This window comes from Lepidochelys kempii, chromosome 8 (genome assembly GCF_965140265.1).
Source record: "Lepidochelys kempii isolate rLepKem1 chromosome 8, rLepKem1.hap2, whole genome shotgun sequence".
NCBI classification, from domain to species: domain Eukaryota; kingdom Metazoa; phylum Chordata; order Testudines; family Cheloniidae; genus Lepidochelys; species Lepidochelys kempii.
Window position 1 is genome coordinate 90349066 of NC_133263.1, and position 17698 is coordinate 90366763.

The 17698-nt window shown below is 41.6% G+C and overlaps 1 protein-coding gene across 4 annotated transcripts in view; it reads right to left on the reverse strand.

Annotated features, from left to right (window-relative positions):
• Nucleotides 1-2362: 2362 nt before the first annotated feature.
• The window catches only part of ROR1 (receptor tyrosine kinase like orphan receptor 1), a 248812-nt gene continuing 233476 nt past the window's right edge, over nucleotides 2363-17698 (reverse strand). For all 4 annotated transcript variants that reach the window (XM_073357446.1, XM_073357447.1, XM_073357448.1 and 1 more), the window contains 2 exons: nucleotides 8826-9037; nucleotides 2363-4168 (listed from right to left, as the gene is read on the reverse strand). In XM_073357446.1, the coding sequence (XP_073213547.1) occupies nucleotides 2744-4168; nucleotides 8826-9037 (1637 nt within the window). In that variant the 3' untranslated portion in view covers nucleotides 2363-2743. The remainder of the gene's footprint in view (nucleotides 4169-8825; nucleotides 9038-17698) is intronic.

Here is a 17698-nt window from a genome sequence, read left to right on the forward strand (position 1 = left end):
TCCAGTGTTCAAAATATCCCTTTTCTAACACTTAGGGTTTGGAGCAATAGCAGCCTGCAGCCAGGTGGAAGTTTAGTATAGATGGAATTAGTGATTGATCTTTGCCTCAAAAACAAACCTTTACCTTAAATACAGCAAACATCCTAATTAAAATTCCAGATCTGAATACAATTAACCTGGACATGACATGTCAGCTTCGTGGGCTCAGTATATATGAAATATTGAAGACATGGTGGTCATAAAAGTACTTATTGCATAATTATTAATGGGGCTCTTGTTGCACACATGCACCCAGATCCTCAGAGGTGTTTAGGTGCCTAACTCCCACTGAACTCAATGGAAGTTAGGTGCCAAAATACATTTAAAGATCTGGGCCATACATCCCCACACGTACACACTGAGCAGGGCTTTTGCATGTATGCAGCACTGAAGTCTCACTTAAGACCTTAACAAGGAGCTTAAATGGTATGCTGGAGTTCTGTTCAAGGGTTGAACTTCACCCACAGAGAAGAGCAGAGAATGCATTATTTTCTCAGTGAAATTTTATTATTGCTGTCTTTTCGGTATCTTCCCAAAATATCTGCATGGTCAGGTTTTAAATAAAGCTTAAGGAGTCGTATATTTCCACATCAATTGTCATAAAATATTATGTGCAAAACCCTGCTTCTCTTACTCAGACGATGAGATGTTCTGGCTTTTAATAGACTACTTGCTTGAGTAAGGTGAACAGGATTTGGCCTTCCATCAGATTAGATTTTCCAAATACCTATTATACCAAGATTCCGGAAATACTGATTTTTATATTAAAACAATGTTTTAATAAACAGCAGCATAAAATAATCAGTGTTTAATATCATCTCTGGTGTGTGAAATACAAAAATGCACATATCTTCAGTATAAAATAGCCTTTGGTATTACATTTTCATGCTTGCCTAATTGAAATGCCCATAATTAATAAATCAATCATCAAGTAATACAGTGATTAAATGCATGCAGTGAAAACAAACAAAAACAAAATATATGTATAAGGTAGTGGCTGAATATCACCATAATATATTTCAAGAACATCTACAGCAGGTTAAAAACAAAAAAGAAACAGACCAATATATAAAATGCAGAGACGTGTTTCACTTCTGCTATACAAAACACTTTTGTGCAAAAAGATGTGAAAAATAAAGTCATATCATACAACATCGTCAACTGAGCAAAGGATTGTTTTCATTGTGTGGAACAAAAGATATTATTTTAATACAAATAACGTTGTGAAAAGATGTAACGTACATAGTACTTTTGTAAATCATTAAAGTGGTCTCAAAATGAATAATCTAGACTGATTATACCTGAATTAATTTCAGTAATAATACAAATGTCATTTTTCTAAGTAAAAAGTTCACTTTAATTCACATTATTTTAACTGATAGACAAAGTTGCCATAAAAGTTTTTAATCGCTGATGGAATGTGGATTTCCCATTTTTAGGGGTTTCTGGAGTCATAGTCACTGAAATTATGTACTGCTCTGAAACAATAAATACTTCTTGGGAAAACTGATTGTCTTACATAAAATTGTGGTTTGGAGCTTTTTCATTAAACAGTTGCATAGCAACAAAAGGACACAAAATTTCTTTGATAACTACACATATAAAATTATGAAATGTTAACTTTGAACCAGTTGATTCATGCTCTGAAATTAAAATTCTTAATTTAATTTCCTTTAAAGGCAATTTCTTATAACGCCATCTATTTTTAGCAGACATTACCAGATTATTTTAGTAGCCTGTGAGTTGGCTTCTACTGAATGTCAGGATATTTTACGCAGTTTTTTTGGTTTAAATATGAACAAGACTCTCACCTCAGGTGAAAAACAAAAACCTACCTGAAATAATTAATCCAGACATCAGATGTCAACATTGGATCATGTATCTGAAACACCATTCTTGACTGAAAAAAACTTACAGATGTTTAAGCTAATGGAAGTGAATTGCATACCCAATAAATCTCTGAATATTTGCATCTCTTAAAAAAAGTGATTGACAAATATTAAAGTGTTTTCAGAATAATAAAGTTTCTGTGATATAAACCAGTGGCTCTCAAAGCTGGTCCGCCGTTTGTTCAGGGAAAGCCCCTGACGGGCCGGACCGATTTGTTTACCTGCCGCGTCCGCAGGTTTGGCCAATTGCGGCTTCCACTGGCCGCGGTTCACTGCTCCAGGCCAATGGGGGCTGCGGGAAGGGCGGCCAGCACGTCCCTTGGCCTGCGCCGCTTCCCGCAGCCCCCATTGGCCTGGAGCGGCGAACCGTGGCCAGTGGGAGCCGTGATCGGCCGAACGTGTGGGCGTGGCAGGTAAACAAATCGGTCCGGCCCGCCAGGGGCTTTCCCTGAACAAGTGGCGGACCAGCTCTGAGAATCACTGATATAAACCATATCAGAGCTTTAAACACCTGTGACAGTGTATGATGGTCATCACAAAATTTTTGTTGTTGTTTTTGTCCCTTATTAGAATAAACATTAGTTTGGTACTTGAAAAAATGTCAGTTCACATTGTTTCGTGCTAATACCACAATGATTTTTATCTGGTTGGTGTCTGCCTATCCTGTTAAACACAGTTAAACTTCACAGAAGATACTTGTTGCAAAAGTCTGTTAAACAACCAGAAAAATCTTTAATAAAATATTTGAATATAAATCTTTTCTACGTCTTTCTATTTGTACTGTAAATAGTTATATGTACAAAGGCCTGACTTATTTACAACTCTGCTGAAATCATAGATTCGTTAGGTCCATGAATATTGGGGTCTCCCAATAAGGATGACTGTTTTGAGTCAATTTTGTATGGTTTTTGAGTTTTGTTTCCAAAAACTGTTATACCAATTCCACTTGGATGACTTGGAATTGACATATGAGATAGCAAAGGTATATTTGCATCCTGATTGGATCCTGAAGAAGGCAAACTAGTCACATGACCTGTGCTAGTTGATCCACTTGCGCTGCTTGGCGAACGGCTCTTTGGAGGTGGACAGTGCTGAATTACCCTGGGTGGGCCCGGTGGTTGGTAGTGGGCAGCTGGGAAAGCAGCATATCCTGGAGGAATCGGGTATCCATTGATTGGAATAAATCGCTGGTTTTGAGGTATTGGTGGTCCAATGAACCCAGCAATTTGACCTTGTGGTATACCCTGTGCTGGAAACATGTAATTAGGGTATCTAGGATTACTTAGGTTACTAACTGGGCTTGCACTGAGTGAAGTTGTTTGAGTGGTGGCATTTCCACCAGAGGGAGTAGTAGAGCTAGTGTGACTTGAAAGTCCCTCCCAAGAACGCAGTCTGGCATGGATATCTTTAAATCTTGGCCTCCGAGATGGAAGATCATGCCAGCACTCTGTCATCAAGCTATACATTCTGGGAGGACAGTCTTCAGAGCATGGTAATAATTGTCGTTTCCTGACCATCTCTATGACTTCTTGATTACTAAATCCATAATATGGTTGGAGTCCAAAGCTGAAAATCTCCCATAAGACCACGCCAAAGGACCAAATATCTGAATCAGAAGAGAACTTGCCATACATAATTGCTTCTGGTGGCATCCAGCGAATCGGCAGCAGGGATTTACTTTGAACTCTGTAGTAATCTGCTGAGTATATTTCTCTTGATAGTCCAAGGTCTGAAATTTTCACATGAAGTTGTTCTCCAATTAAAATGTTGCGAGCAGCAAGGTCTTTATGGACAAAAAAATGACTGGATAAGTATTCCATTCCTGCCGCAATTTGAACTGCAATATGCAGGAAATCCCCATGGTCCAGACTGGATTTGACAGTACCGTCCTCATCACTGCTACACCCAACATCTGAATGTGGCGATCGCATAATAAGGAATTCATGGAGATCTCCCTGGTTCATGTACTCAAAAAGCATGCAGACGGGTTGTTCCTGAGTCACAACACCTAGGAGACAAACAATGTTAGGGTGATGAAGTTCTGCCATAAGAGATGCTTCTTGCTGGAATTCTGTCCACTGCTGTGGATTGTTAAAGTCTTTTAATGTCTTGATAGCAACAAGCTGAGCATGATCCATGCCTGGAAGATAGAGGTGCCCCTTGTAGATTTTTCCGAGAGCACATTCACCCAGTTCTTCCATGAAACGAACAGCAGAAAGAGGTAACTCCTTAGCTTTGCTCTGTTAAAACAGCAAATCAAAGAGTAGGTTATAAAAATAGAGTCAAAAAGGTACTTAAATTAGAGACCTATTCTCTCAGCAAGGCCATAAACCTGCAGCTCCCTGCAATAGTATCTATAACTCAAATGGCAGTAGAAATATTGTGCTTTTGCTGTGTAGGGAGACCAGGCAGTGAAGATGCCATGTAGGGACACTCTGTATTGTTGATCCAAGCTCTGTAGTGGCTCTGTCCACAGGAATGTGGGCTGCCACCACTAGGAGAGATATTGCTGGGACCACACTGCAGATGTATTGGGAGCCTGGTTGAGACTGGGGATTCCAATACTCTAGTACCCATGCAGTTCCTCACTGAATGTCTCTTTACTCCCGCTGTGTATGAGGGAAGAGGATTTCCCCATATCAAAATACAGAATAACTTTCCATCCTTTACACAAGACTAGATGCAGGTGAACAAAGACTGAGTATAGGATCAGTTATGGTCACAGTGCGGCAAAGAACTTCAACATGGACTTAATTTTAATCACAGGACTAGTCCCATTGATTTCAGCTGGGCTACACACATGCTTAAGTTCAGCTTTGAGAGACCGGGGCCATATAATGTTAGGTGCAAATTTATGTTTTAACCCTGACTTAGGACTCCGTTAAGTTTCATCCTAGAGTTAGTTATTAACTCCTTGGGGTACAAAAGAGATTAGTTCTCTGTATACTTGAGGGAGTGTACAAGCCCTCCCCTCCCCCCAAATCAAGAAAGTAGAATCAGCTGGAAAAACATCAGACTTTGGTCAAAGGAGAATAGAAACGAGGGCCAAATCTTTTTCAGACTTGGTTGCCTAATTTAGGCAGGTACATCCATATTTAGACACTTAAATAAGAGACCTTATTTTTAGAAGTTAACATCAGTGGGTGCTCAGCACCTCTGAAAATCAGGTCACTTACTGACATGCCTAAATTATGGACTTGGTAGCCTAAAGGTAGGCACCTGAGTTTGGAATCCACATTCAGTAAAACAGCGTAGTCAGAAACATTAGCATTTGCTTTCCTGGAATATTGTCAGTGTAGTTTTGCATGAGTAATATGGAAAAATTGACATTAAAAATCATTTTAAAGTTGCGCACTCAGAGTAAACAAATTCTAGTTGTACTGACTACTTACAAATTGTAGACAAATATTTCATAAGTAAAAAAATAAAATCACAAAGACATTTAAACAAGCAGCTAGTAGACTGTATGGTGATGGCAGGAAATTAGCTGTATTGTTGAAGAACAGATGGTTTATATTATATAAATCCTTTAGGCTAAAACTTGTTTAGGTCTGGCATATTGTAAATTATATTTTAGTAATGAAAGTGAAATGACCTCTGTCTGACCTCAGACAGGGTTTGTCTGTTTGAACCAACATAGTGGAAAACTATGAAAGAAAATGAAGTCATAAAGTTTTGGCAGGAAGGGCTCATTTCAAGTTAAGCGGTTATAAATCTGCTTAGTTTTTGTTTGACAAGTATTTGTCATACAGTGGTGTACAAAATGTAAAGAAGTGTAAAATACATACGAGGCATCACGCCAAAGTAAACCAAGTACAAAGGAAAAATAGAAAGAATGAAGCCCACCGCTTCTATCTCTTTACCAGTTGCCTCCATTAGTTGAATGACAAGATGGACTCAGTTTATTATATTCTCTAAGGCAATTAAGTACCTTAAAACTGAAACAGGCTTTTGGTTTAAATGTTAACATTTTTATTTGGAAGAGTAAACACACATCCACCTCAGTATGAGCTAGAACGTTTTTAACCAATGTTGACATTGGTATTGGATACAATATTTTAAAATAGAATTCTACTTCCTTTCTTTTTTAAAATTTTGTTTGAAAGGCAGCCAAAACAGTTGTGTCAGTGGGACAGCCAGCCACACTCCCAACAGGAAAATATACAATTGTCATAAATGAAATCAGGTGTTTTCTGCAGCATATCATTTTAAACATGAAAAGGAAACACTGTGGTCTATATTTCCAGACATTTATGGGCAAGACACTTTGCCCACGCTCTGTGCATAAAGTATTAATATGTTGGTGGTCAAGAGTAAAACCTGAACCCCACAAAGTCAATGGCAAAACTCCCATTGACTTCAGTGGGGCCAGCATTTCCTCACAAGTATCTAATACAGAGAAAGGAATAATATTCAAAATTTGGATCCAGTGAAGGGGAGGTTTGGACATGGGGTTTGGTTTAGGCACATCTTTAATCTAATGTGTACTGCACACGAGATTTACATTGTGATTTTCTATGGGTATTAACAGATAGTCCCTCAGTTTCATCATTCTGCCCCTTAAAGTAGAAGTCGGTACTTTGAAAAACAAAAACTAACCCCCTGCGCTATGTGTTTATTGGACTCAGTTAATTTGTAAGGTAAAGTACAATAGATCAAATTCTGGCTGATTTAGCACTTATGTAACACACCAGCGAGAGACTGCATGTATGGTTTATAAATTGTGTAGAATAGTGCATCCTGAAAACAAACATTCCCCAAATGGTCTAATACCTGGTTAGAACGGACTGCTTTCCAGCAGCAATAATAACCAGTTAAAAACAAACAGAAATCTCATGAAGAAGGTTTCTTCTAGACTTTCCAGCTAATGTTTGCAGATTCTAGAGATTAAAGACTAAGACTTGGTTAATATTAGAACGTTTGAGTGCTTTGCTGTAATGAAACCTCTGAACCTCTTACTGTTCCCTGTCCCTGGTCCAAATCTTGAAGAGGAGGACCTGGCATAGTTTTTTGACCCATGAATGATAAAATGATGGTATAAAGAGTCACATGGAATCCCAGGTAAGAAGGATTAAATAAAATATGAACCAAAACCAGTTGTTTGCAATACATGTGTAACCATGCAGGTCAGCCATGGCATGCCATCTTCTCTGCTTTCTTCAGTTATGTATTTTCACTAATGAGTGACCCAAATGAAAATCCTGGATTCAAACGCTTCTGAAACCTGGGGAAGTTCAGAACCAGATGCTTACTGGTTTGGGCCCCAACTCTGTATTTTCACTATCCTTTTGTTTTCTTATAACCCATCTTTCTTCTTGAATCCACAAACCTATTTTTCTAAATAAGGTTTCACGGTTAAATTTTTCTAAGTAAGGTTCACATAATGAAATTATAACAAGACTTCACAATACAAAATGAATGACTTGAACTGAGAAAGTCAGCACTCTGTTCTCTCCACACAGTGGATGCTGTGGGATTACCTTTATTGTTAACTTAATGATGAAATATAAACTTCAATCTAAACTTTCTGCAGAGTTGGCTTACTCCTAGGATTTGCCCTGCAAGGTCCTTTTATATCTGTCTCTTCCCACAGTTGCTTCTGCCCATGAGAGAGAGAAAAACTATCCTTGGTCAGACCTCCAGCATGAGTCAGTAGAATAGCTCTGCCTCCCTCTCTCTGAGAGGTCCTAAAGCCTAACTCCCTGTCACATGAGCATATTGCAAATTCAAAGCACAATGGATTATTTAAACAATTTTGCCTGAACCCTCTGCTGACTAATTCTTCATAATCTAAGACTATGAACCTGACACTCAAGAGCAAGCAGTAGGCACATCTCATGATTGCTATATCACACCTAAAACAGATCTCTACTTACAAACATATTCACATATGGAGAGCACAGGTCCTGAAATGTAAGCGTAACCTCCTTTTCTTAGGCTGAGCGACTAAAACTGCCGTCATTCTGAAAGAATATCTTTGGCATGTACAGCAATATTTACAGAAGGAAGGTTATGCACAGTTTGCATTGCTCCTAATGCCTGAATTTGGATTCATTTTGCTATTTTCTAACTAAAATAACAACCTGCCAACAGGTATGTCTAGACAGTTTGGTGTAAATAATTCTACACAGTTTTCTAATGCATTATTTTTTAGATACTCCGGATATTCTCCTGCTTGGATGTGGCAGAGGCTCACGTCCAGCCATGCAGGTGGCTTCTCTGGACATTTCCAGCACCTGCCCTGCTAATAAACAATGAGGTCATCGCTAATAATTTTTGCAGTGTCTTAACTGCTTGGTGAGGCTTTTTTTTTTTTAATTGGAAAAAAGTGCTTCATGAATTTGGAGTTTCAATAAAGAGGAACAATATTAAGAGTCAGTGAAGAGAGGCCCTATGTTTCAATAAGGCAGGCTGTAAATATGAATAGGTTTTGGTGCTTCATTTTGCAAGTATCTCTAAAGAATGTGTAAACTTGAACATACAAGGAGGAGATCATTTTAAAGTGATTTCAGCTGACTAACACGTGAGGCAAGGATACAAATTATCCGTTAAAAAGTGCCTTCTGAAACAGCCAATCAAATGAAAGAATGCATCTTCCTCCCCGCTTACTTACTAACTAGAACAAGGCCTCCATGCCACTTCACAAGCAGTTGCTTACTTCATTAAAGTTTCTTTTCATCCAAAGATATATAGACCATTAGCTTTATGCTGCACAGTACGACATATAGTACGCTGATGACAACAGAAGCTGTTCAAAAAGTGCAGCCAACGACAATGACAGAGACTATGTGATGGAAATCAATTGGGTAATGTTCCAATTCTCGATTGAGCAAAGCATGCTAATTCCATGATCTTAGAAACAGCAATTTACAAGGCAGAAATCAGGTGCACGATTACCTTTGGTTTGTATGCATTTAGCATTGACATCTCTACATTTTGCCCTCTGACGTGTTTGGGCTGTCTTTGTACTGGAGGGGAGGAAGACTTCTGGTTGTTGCGGCAGACGCAGATGAAGAAGAACAACAAGGCTATAGCCAGGGGAATAGTAACACTAGGCACCAATATATATAGGATTTCCATTTTACTCTTCTCCTTGGAATCTTTGGTATCTGGATCAGAAAAGAAAAAGAAGGTGAAAATAATGAAAACACATGATGCATAAAATATCTCATGCAAAATAGTAAACTCCTGTATGTGCTGGAAATGCTTGAGAATGATAAAACAAATGGTGGACATTATTATTATGATATATAGTGACTCCTACACCAAAAACATTTTAATAGGAGGAGCACTTACTGCTGGCGTTGTATTGCTATATTAACATAATTACTTTATTTGTTACTCAACAATTATATACCAGCAGGGTGACTTAGTTATAGGGTCAAGGAGACATTCTTCTCTGGGTATCACTTCGAATCTGGTCCTGGTCATAAAATGGCTACAAGTCATTATCATCTTAACCACTTAATGTGAAATGTGTTGATAGTAGGGCTTTAGTTCCTAGTGGACCGAGGCCTATGGCAGAAGTAACTTCAGAATGAACACATTAATTGGCAGCCTCAGTAGCGAACAGAGTATCAAGTCCAGATTTTATTTATTATGTATATCAGTAGTGCCTAGAGGCCCCAACTGAGATCAGGGCCCCATTGTGCTAGGCACTGCACCAATACCTAAGAGACAGCCCCTGCCCCGAAAAGCGGATAACCTAAACAGATAGGCCAAAAGCTTCTGGACTGAAAGCTGGATTGCCACTCTCCCACCAGAGTTTTGTCGTCAGGGTCACTAGGCCCTCTTCTCTATCTGTTTTCAGAAGGGATAGGAAGTGGGTAGTAAATAGAAGCATAGGGAGAGCAAGTCACTTGCCCAAGATCATAATGACCCATGCCTGCCGATACGGGGGGGGGGGGGGGGGGGGAGGATGAGCGAGAGCCACTGGCTTCAGCAGTATTACCGAGCTTGCTCAGACCATGTGAGCATGCTCAGTAAGAGCCAAACAGCAAATCTTGGGGTGGGGTGGGGGCACATGACCATGCCTCTCCCACACGTCGCCTCTGAATACAGCAAGTCAGTGGAGGGCTGGGAACAGACCCCCTACATCTCCTGAGTCCCAGTGAAGTGCCCTTTCCAGTGGACTATGCTGCCTTTCATGGTCCCAGCATGGAGACAACTACCATGGAGGTATGCAGTGGTCTCCAAAGTAGTCAATCTGACACTTTGCAAGAGCATGCCAAAAAGAGCTTAGAGTGGGATTATATATAATGAATTAATATAGTAGCTACAGGGTACAAAGTGAACTTTGGAGAATATCTTTGAAATCCCCAGCAAATAATTATTCACATTATTAGTGTCAGATTTCATGTATCTCCAATAGGACATGACACATGCTGGAGGCCATATAGTGTATTTCTCTGGTGAAGACTTGACAGTTGTTGAGTTAAAATGAGATGAGGTAGGCCAAGAAAGCCCTTCTTCCTTCCAAACAGGATGTGGTTGCCCTGTGACAGTAGTCAGTAACAAGGCTCATTTAGCGCTAAATGCAAAGCTAATTATTTTTATAATGCATGTTTTGGCAGAGAAAGTTGCAGCTTATAACTGACTTACTAACAAAGGAGTCTCTTCTCCTCTCAGTGCACAAGGGACTTATGCAAGCAACTCCTCTTCAATGCTAACATAAGCTACGTATATAAATCCTGTATGCATCCCACAGGATGGCCAGGTGCCTAGGAATCCATATCCCTTACACACAAGTCAAATTTGGCTGAGACATTTTGATTCCACTGGGGATATGTAAATAAATTCAGACAAGCCCAACAGTCTGTTAATGTTTAAGCCAAATCAAGTCAATGGGAAAAATTCCCACAGTTTTTAAAGAAAACCTGTAGTGAATAGTTATAATGCTGTAGAGAACTAAATGGACATTGGCTGGCTCATATACTGAGGTGGCCAAATAATTTGCAGACAGCTATTCATTAGATCGCGTTCATCTCTCTTTCTAGTTCCCTCTGGAGGATTCTGACTTTAAATTTACATTACCTCCCCAAAAGCATGCCACAGACTCTCTATGCATGTCTATTTAGCTATGGACCGGCTCTTTCCTACTCCAAATGTTTCTGGATATTAGTCTATCTATACCTTTGAGAGTGCTGGCTCTGCACTGCTTTCCAAGTTGCTGGTTCTGCACTGCTCTGCTTCCTCTAAAATCATTCCATGCCACCCACTTCAGCATTCAATCTCTCTCTTCTTTCCTTCATGCAAGCCACTGTTTCCCTACCTCCCAGCACTGACAACTCCACTCATTTGACTCCCCTTACTTGGTTTCCCTGCTCACAGAAAATTTTGCTTCTGCTGTCCACACTTCACTTTTGGATTGCTAGCTGTTCTGCCCTATTGCTAGCTGCTACCTATTCCCTTGCAGCGGGGTTTGACTGAAGAGTCACTACTAGTCCCTCTGATCTGGCTTTTTGCAGAAGGGATGGAAAGGGGGTGCTTTCTATAGATAATGTTTTTGTGTGTACATGCGTGTATCAGTGTCCCTCCCATTAAAAAACACTCTGGGCAGGGGCAAATCCCCCAGTCCATTTGGGGATAGTGGAGGAATTTGCCATCTGGAAGAGCTGCCTCAGAAAGAGCAGGATAGAACGTAAGTGCCTGCTGCCAAAAGTGTTATGCTGCCATGTTGCTGGAGCCCAGGCTAATTCAAGCTCTACCCAAAGGAGGCTGAGTGACAGCAGGGCCATTATGACATGACACCTGGAAACATCAGCCAGTTCAGTAGGAAGAGAATGTCCAAAGTACTAAGTCAAAGAAACCACAGGTGTTGTGGCAACGAAGGAGAAGGGACAGATCACCAGCACAAGAAGCAGCTGATAGATCACCAAGGATAAGAAAAGAAGTGAGACCTTTGAAATTGTCAAACAGCTTTTTGCCAGGAGTGCCATTTCAGATTTTGGTAGGTGGGGGCAACTTTAACAGTGATTCCTGGGGCTACTTAGGCATTTGAAAACTCTAGTTTTTTGGCAGATAACTTAGCAATTAGCTGACAGGAGCCCTGTATCTACTTCCTTTATACAAGAAAGAAAAGTAAATAAATATTAGACCCACTCAGCTCTACTAAGAACATGTTCTGACATCTTGTGGCAAGTCATTTAAGGGACACTGGTTAGGTTTAAAACGTTAACATGTATTTTTACTTTATTACTAACTCTGTGGAGAGAGAGACCCCCGTCAGGATTCCTAGGTTCTATCCTAGCTCTGGGAGGAGAGCAGGGTCTAGTGGGAAACAGCAGGGAGCACATACATCTGGGTTTTATATAAGAACATCAGAATGGCCATACTGGGTAAGACCAATGGTCCATCTAGCCCAGTATCCTGTCTTCCAACAGTGGCCAATGGCAGGTGCCCCAGGGGGAATGAACAGAACAGGTAATCATTAAGTTGCCCTGTTGCCCACTACCAGCTTCTGGAAAACAGAGGCGAGGGACACGCAGAACATGGTGTTGGATCCCTGCCCACCCTGGCTAATAGCCATTGCTGGACCTATCCTCCATGAACATATCTAGTTCTTATTGGAACCCCGTTATAGTTATAGCCTTCACAACATCCCCTGGCAAAGAGTTCCACATTTTGACTGTGAAGAAATAATTTTTCTTGTTTGTTTTAAATCTGCTCCCTATTAATTTCATTTGGTGACCCCTAGTTCTTGTGTTATGTGAAGGAGCAAATAACATTTCCTTATTCAATTTTTCCACACCATTCATGATTTTATAGACCTCTATCCTATCCCCCCTTAGTCATCTCTTTTCCAAGCTGAAAAGTCCCAGTCTTTTTAATCTCTCCTCATACAGAAGGTGTTCTATACCCCAATCATTTCTGTTGCCCTTCTCTGTACCTTTTCCAAATCCAATACATCATTTTTGAGATGGGATGAGCAAATTTGAATGCACTGTTCAATATGTTGGCTACCGTGGACTTATACAGAGGCAATATGATATTTTTTTCTTATTATCTATCCCTTTCCTAATGGTTCCCAACATTCCGTTAGCTTTTTTAATTGCCACTGCACATTGAGCAGATGTTTTCAGAGAACTATCCCCAATGCCTCCAAGATCTCTTTATCGACAGATTCCGCTAATTTAGACCCCATCATTTTGTACGTATAGTTGGGATTATATTTTGCCAAGTGCATTACTTTGCATTTATCAACATTTAATTTCTTCTGCCATTGTGTTGTCCACTCACCCAGTTTTGTGAGATCCCTTTGTAACTCTTTGCAGTCTGCTTTGGACTTAACTATCTTGAGTAATTTTGTATCCTCTGCAAATTTTACCACCTCACGGCGTACGCCTTTTTTCCAGATCATTTATGAGTATGTTGAAGAGGACCTTGTCTCCGTTGCCACTTTATAGCGCTGAAACTGTCTCGCTCAGGGGTGTGAAAAAACACCCCCCTGAGCGCTGTAAGTTTCAGTGCTGTAAAGTGGCAGTGTAGACAGTGTGCCAATGCTGATAGCTATTCCCCTTGTGGAGGTGTTTTTTTATAGCACTGGGAGAGGTCTCTGTGTAGTGCCGCGATTACACAGCGTTGCTCGTGAAGACCTGCCCTTAGACTGGTCCCAGTACAGACTCCTGAGGGACACCACTATTTACCTCTCTCCATTCTCACCTTCTAGTCCTACCCTTTGTTTCCTATCTTTTAAATGAAGTGCTTTGCAGTGCTTTCAGGATCATCTAGTGATCCTTAATTTACTTTAATGATAAGCCTTTTGTTATCTTAATCACTCTGCCTCTGTTTACAAACAAACTCCCTGCCGCAAAGGCTGTGCTTCTCCCAGCTTCAGAACTCATTACATATCATACTCAAGCTGTTGCAGTTAAGAGCTCTGTCGGGGGTAGGGTGAGTAGACCTCCCCTCTGAAACTCGGGGGGGGGGGGAGAAGGGAGCTAGAGCCCTCCCCTGCTCCCCCTAAATGGCGCCCCTGCTTTTTGCAGCAAAAATTGTGATAATTTTCACCTGTGTTCTCCCTTCTTCCTTACTTTGCCTGGCAGGAAAAAAACAAAAACGAAACTATTCTATTTTGGAAGCCTCCCTAGTCTAACATGTTCTTAGTGCCATACTGAAGGCCATCATCTTTCTTGGGGAGTTCTGGTGTGTCCTACTGTCTTTTAAATCAGTGTTTTTTTAGGGCAACTGCAGTGGATTTTATTGGCTCAAATGCAGATCATACACATTTTGTCAGCGTGTAAGTCTCTTGACCTGTAGGCCCCAGCTTTTTCTGAGAGGACTAATTCAGTGGGGTCAATAGGCTGAGGCAGGGTAGCATGTAGTATTTTGTGGAAGGGCTGGGAGGGAGTGTTCTACCGTTGACACTGGACCAGCTGAGTGTGTCTGTGTTTTCAAAGCTGGATTTGTGCAAGTGCTGAGAGGGCCATACAGATGCCTATTACAAATCTAATTAAATGCACACTTGAGCTGAAATTTGGGATCCGTTCAGATCATGAGGGTAGCAAAGTTCAAATGACAGGTTTCAGAGTAACAGCCGTGTTAGTCTGTATTCGCAAAAAGAAAAGGAGTACTTGTGGCACCTTAGAGACTAACCAATTTATTTGAGCATGAGCTTTCGTGAGCTACAGCTCACTTCATCGGATGCATACCGTGGAAACTGCAGAAGACATTATATACACACAGAGACCATGAAACAATACCTCCTCCCACCCCACTGTCCTGCTGGTAATAGCTTATCTAAAGTGATCATCAAGTTGGGCCATTTCCAGCACAAATCCAGGTTTTCTCACCCTCCGCCCCCCCCCCCCCTCCACAAACTCACTCTCCTGCTGGTAATAGCCCATCCAAAGTGACCACTCTCTTCACAATGTATATGATAATCAAGGTGGGCCATTTCCTGCACAAATCCAGGTTCTCTGACTCCCTCACCCCCCCTCCAAAAACCACACACACAAACTCACTCTCCTGCTGGTAATAGCTTATCCAAAGTGACCACTCTCCCTACAATGTGTATGATAATCAAGGTGGGCCATTTCCAGCACAAATTCAGGCTCTCACACGCCCCCCCCCCCCCCCGAAACACACATATACAAACTCACTCTCCTGCTGGCAATAGCTCATCCAAACTGACCACTCTCCAAGTTTAAATCCAAGTTTAACCAGAACGTTGGGGGGGGGGGGTAGGAAAAAACAAGGGGAAATAGGCTACCTTGCATAATGACTTAGCCACTCCCAGTCTCTATTTAAGCCTAAATTAATAGTATCCAATTTGCAAATGTTCAAATGGATTCAGATTTAACTTTGCAGAGCTCTTCTTCCCATATTTGCCGTCTTATCCCATTTTATGCCCTCTCCCCTTCCTTATGCTGCCATTGTATCCTCTCTCCTAATTGCTCCTTTCAGATCAGATTGTGGCATCTAGGCACTGGCCGAGGGCCACAACACCACAGCAGTGGGTGAAGAGAGGAGACTGAGGCACAGTCCTTCCTCCAGTGCACAGTTCCCCATGCATCTGGCTGGCTCTATGGACTGGTGAGGGGTGGCTTGATCCACAGCCTCATCCCTTCCTTTGGGAGTGACTTCCATCCCCAGGACTGCTAGAAGGGAGCAGTCCCTGTGCTCCCACCTAGTACAAGGACTGCAACTGTCCCTGGCTCTGCTTCCCCTCACAACTGCATTAAGGAAGTCTCTACACCACACTTTGCCTCATGTGTCCTTTCATGCTACTCCACACTGGTGCCTGTACACCCTGCCCTTCCCCCCGCTCTCCTCTGGCGAGGCTTCCTACACTTGTCTCTCCACAGCCTCGCACTTGGATTATTGTCCCTTGCTACAGATTTGTCTGCAAAAGACATCACAGGCTTTATCAACTACTGCATATGTGACAGCTGAAGCGGCCCGGTCACAACGGGTCACAGACCTGGGAAATAAAATGGCTAAAAAGCCAGCAAGGTTGCTAATGGGCGCCTGTTTTTAGTACTCCTGAGGGGGAAACCGCCTCGGGGTGGCTGCTTTCACCAATTACCCACCTCTCCTGAGGTAGAGCAACCCATTGGAGCAGCTGCAGGAAGCAGGCAGAGCTCTCCTCCTTCCCCTTAGAAGCCCAAGCTGTTCTCACAGGAGGGGAGGAGGAAGCAGAAAGAGCCCAGCAGCTTAGGGTAGCTCCGCTCCCTCCTCTTCCCTCCTGTGAGGTGAACAAGGGGATAGCTCCTCTCCTTCTCCCCATTTTCAGTACCCAACCTGGGAAGGGGGAGTGGGAACTCTTGCAGCCCCTCCCCATCCTGGGAAAGAGGGGGTTAAAAGCCCCAGGAGCTGAAGGAGGAGTGGAGGTGAGGTGTGTGTGGGGCAGTGGGACAGAACAGATGTGGGTGCAAAACTGATTGGGGGAAGGATTGATTTGGAGTTGGAGGTCGTTAATTGTTGTGCAGATGTCACGGTGATGCTAGACCCCCCCCCCACCACCACTTTTTTCAGGCCATTTTAAGCCCCGGTTACAACCAACATGAGGCAAACACGCAGAGACATAGGCACCAGTTCATCTCCTGCAGTGTCCCAATCAAGTGGAATTACCATTCCTATTAAGCAGCAGTCACTACCATGAAGTCTCATTAGGCTTAAATTGGTTCCCTGGGAGACATCCCAATTAAGTTAGTTTCCAAATTAAGAAGGTCCCAATTAGGTAGAGCGTATGATATTTTTTAAAATGTGCCTGAATTGGCTTTTTCAGTAAGTACAAAAAGAGCTGAGTAGTAATACTTCTTACCTACCCAGCTCTTTACATTTTCAAAATGCAGAACAGCACCTAACGATTGCACCATTAACTAAACAACAAGCCACCTCATAGAATTCTGTTTATTTATATTTTAAATAGGGACCCCATCTCAGGATCTAGACACCCTAATATTATTAATCATGCAGTAAATACAATTAAACCTTAGCAGCATTAAAATCTTTCTACAGGAATTTTGTGGGCAGGCCCGCCAGACACCTACCCCTTCATCATCTAGGAAGCACCACCTCCTTCTCCTTAGACTCTATCAACCAGATGTCTTTTATAGCGTACCCTAGAAGTCACCAAATTTGGGCTATTTCAGACTAGAAGGGAGCAAGTTCCAGACTCTTGCAACCCTCACAGAGAACAGCCTGCCAGCCACCCTATGAATTTAACACAGGGCATTACAACTATTAAGAGAGACAGTTTTGACTATGTAATGTATATGTTCCCTTTTTAACAAAAAATCTCAAGTACGAACCTGAGCCAAAGCCCACTGGAGTCACTGGAAACCTTTCCACTTACTTAAATGGGCTTTGAATCAGACCCAGAATGCACAAGATCCATAAGAGAGTCTGATTTAAAAAATGTTCGTAACCATAATCAAAATTAATTTTAACTCAAGATTGGCTACTGAACGTGAAAAAGCACCTTACTTCCAAGGGGAAAGTGATCATTATTGCCATCACTTGTGTGCAACACAATCATTTGCATGAAACCTTTTACCATAAATTACCAGAACAAGAGTCTATGTCATAAAGCTCATTGCTAGGTGCATTTTCCAACATGTACCCGCAAGTAGCAGTGTTTTCTTCTTTACAGAACCTCTGTATTATTAGTTTTAATGAAGACTTAATAAAATGGGAACTATTAGTCAGATCTTCCTTCCACTCCCTCCAAATATCAGGAGTTCAGAAAAAATGAGACCTGGCTCTCAGCTAACTCTGAGTTTGTAAAACCCAAATCCAGGTGCTGAAGTTTTGCAAAATCAAAACCC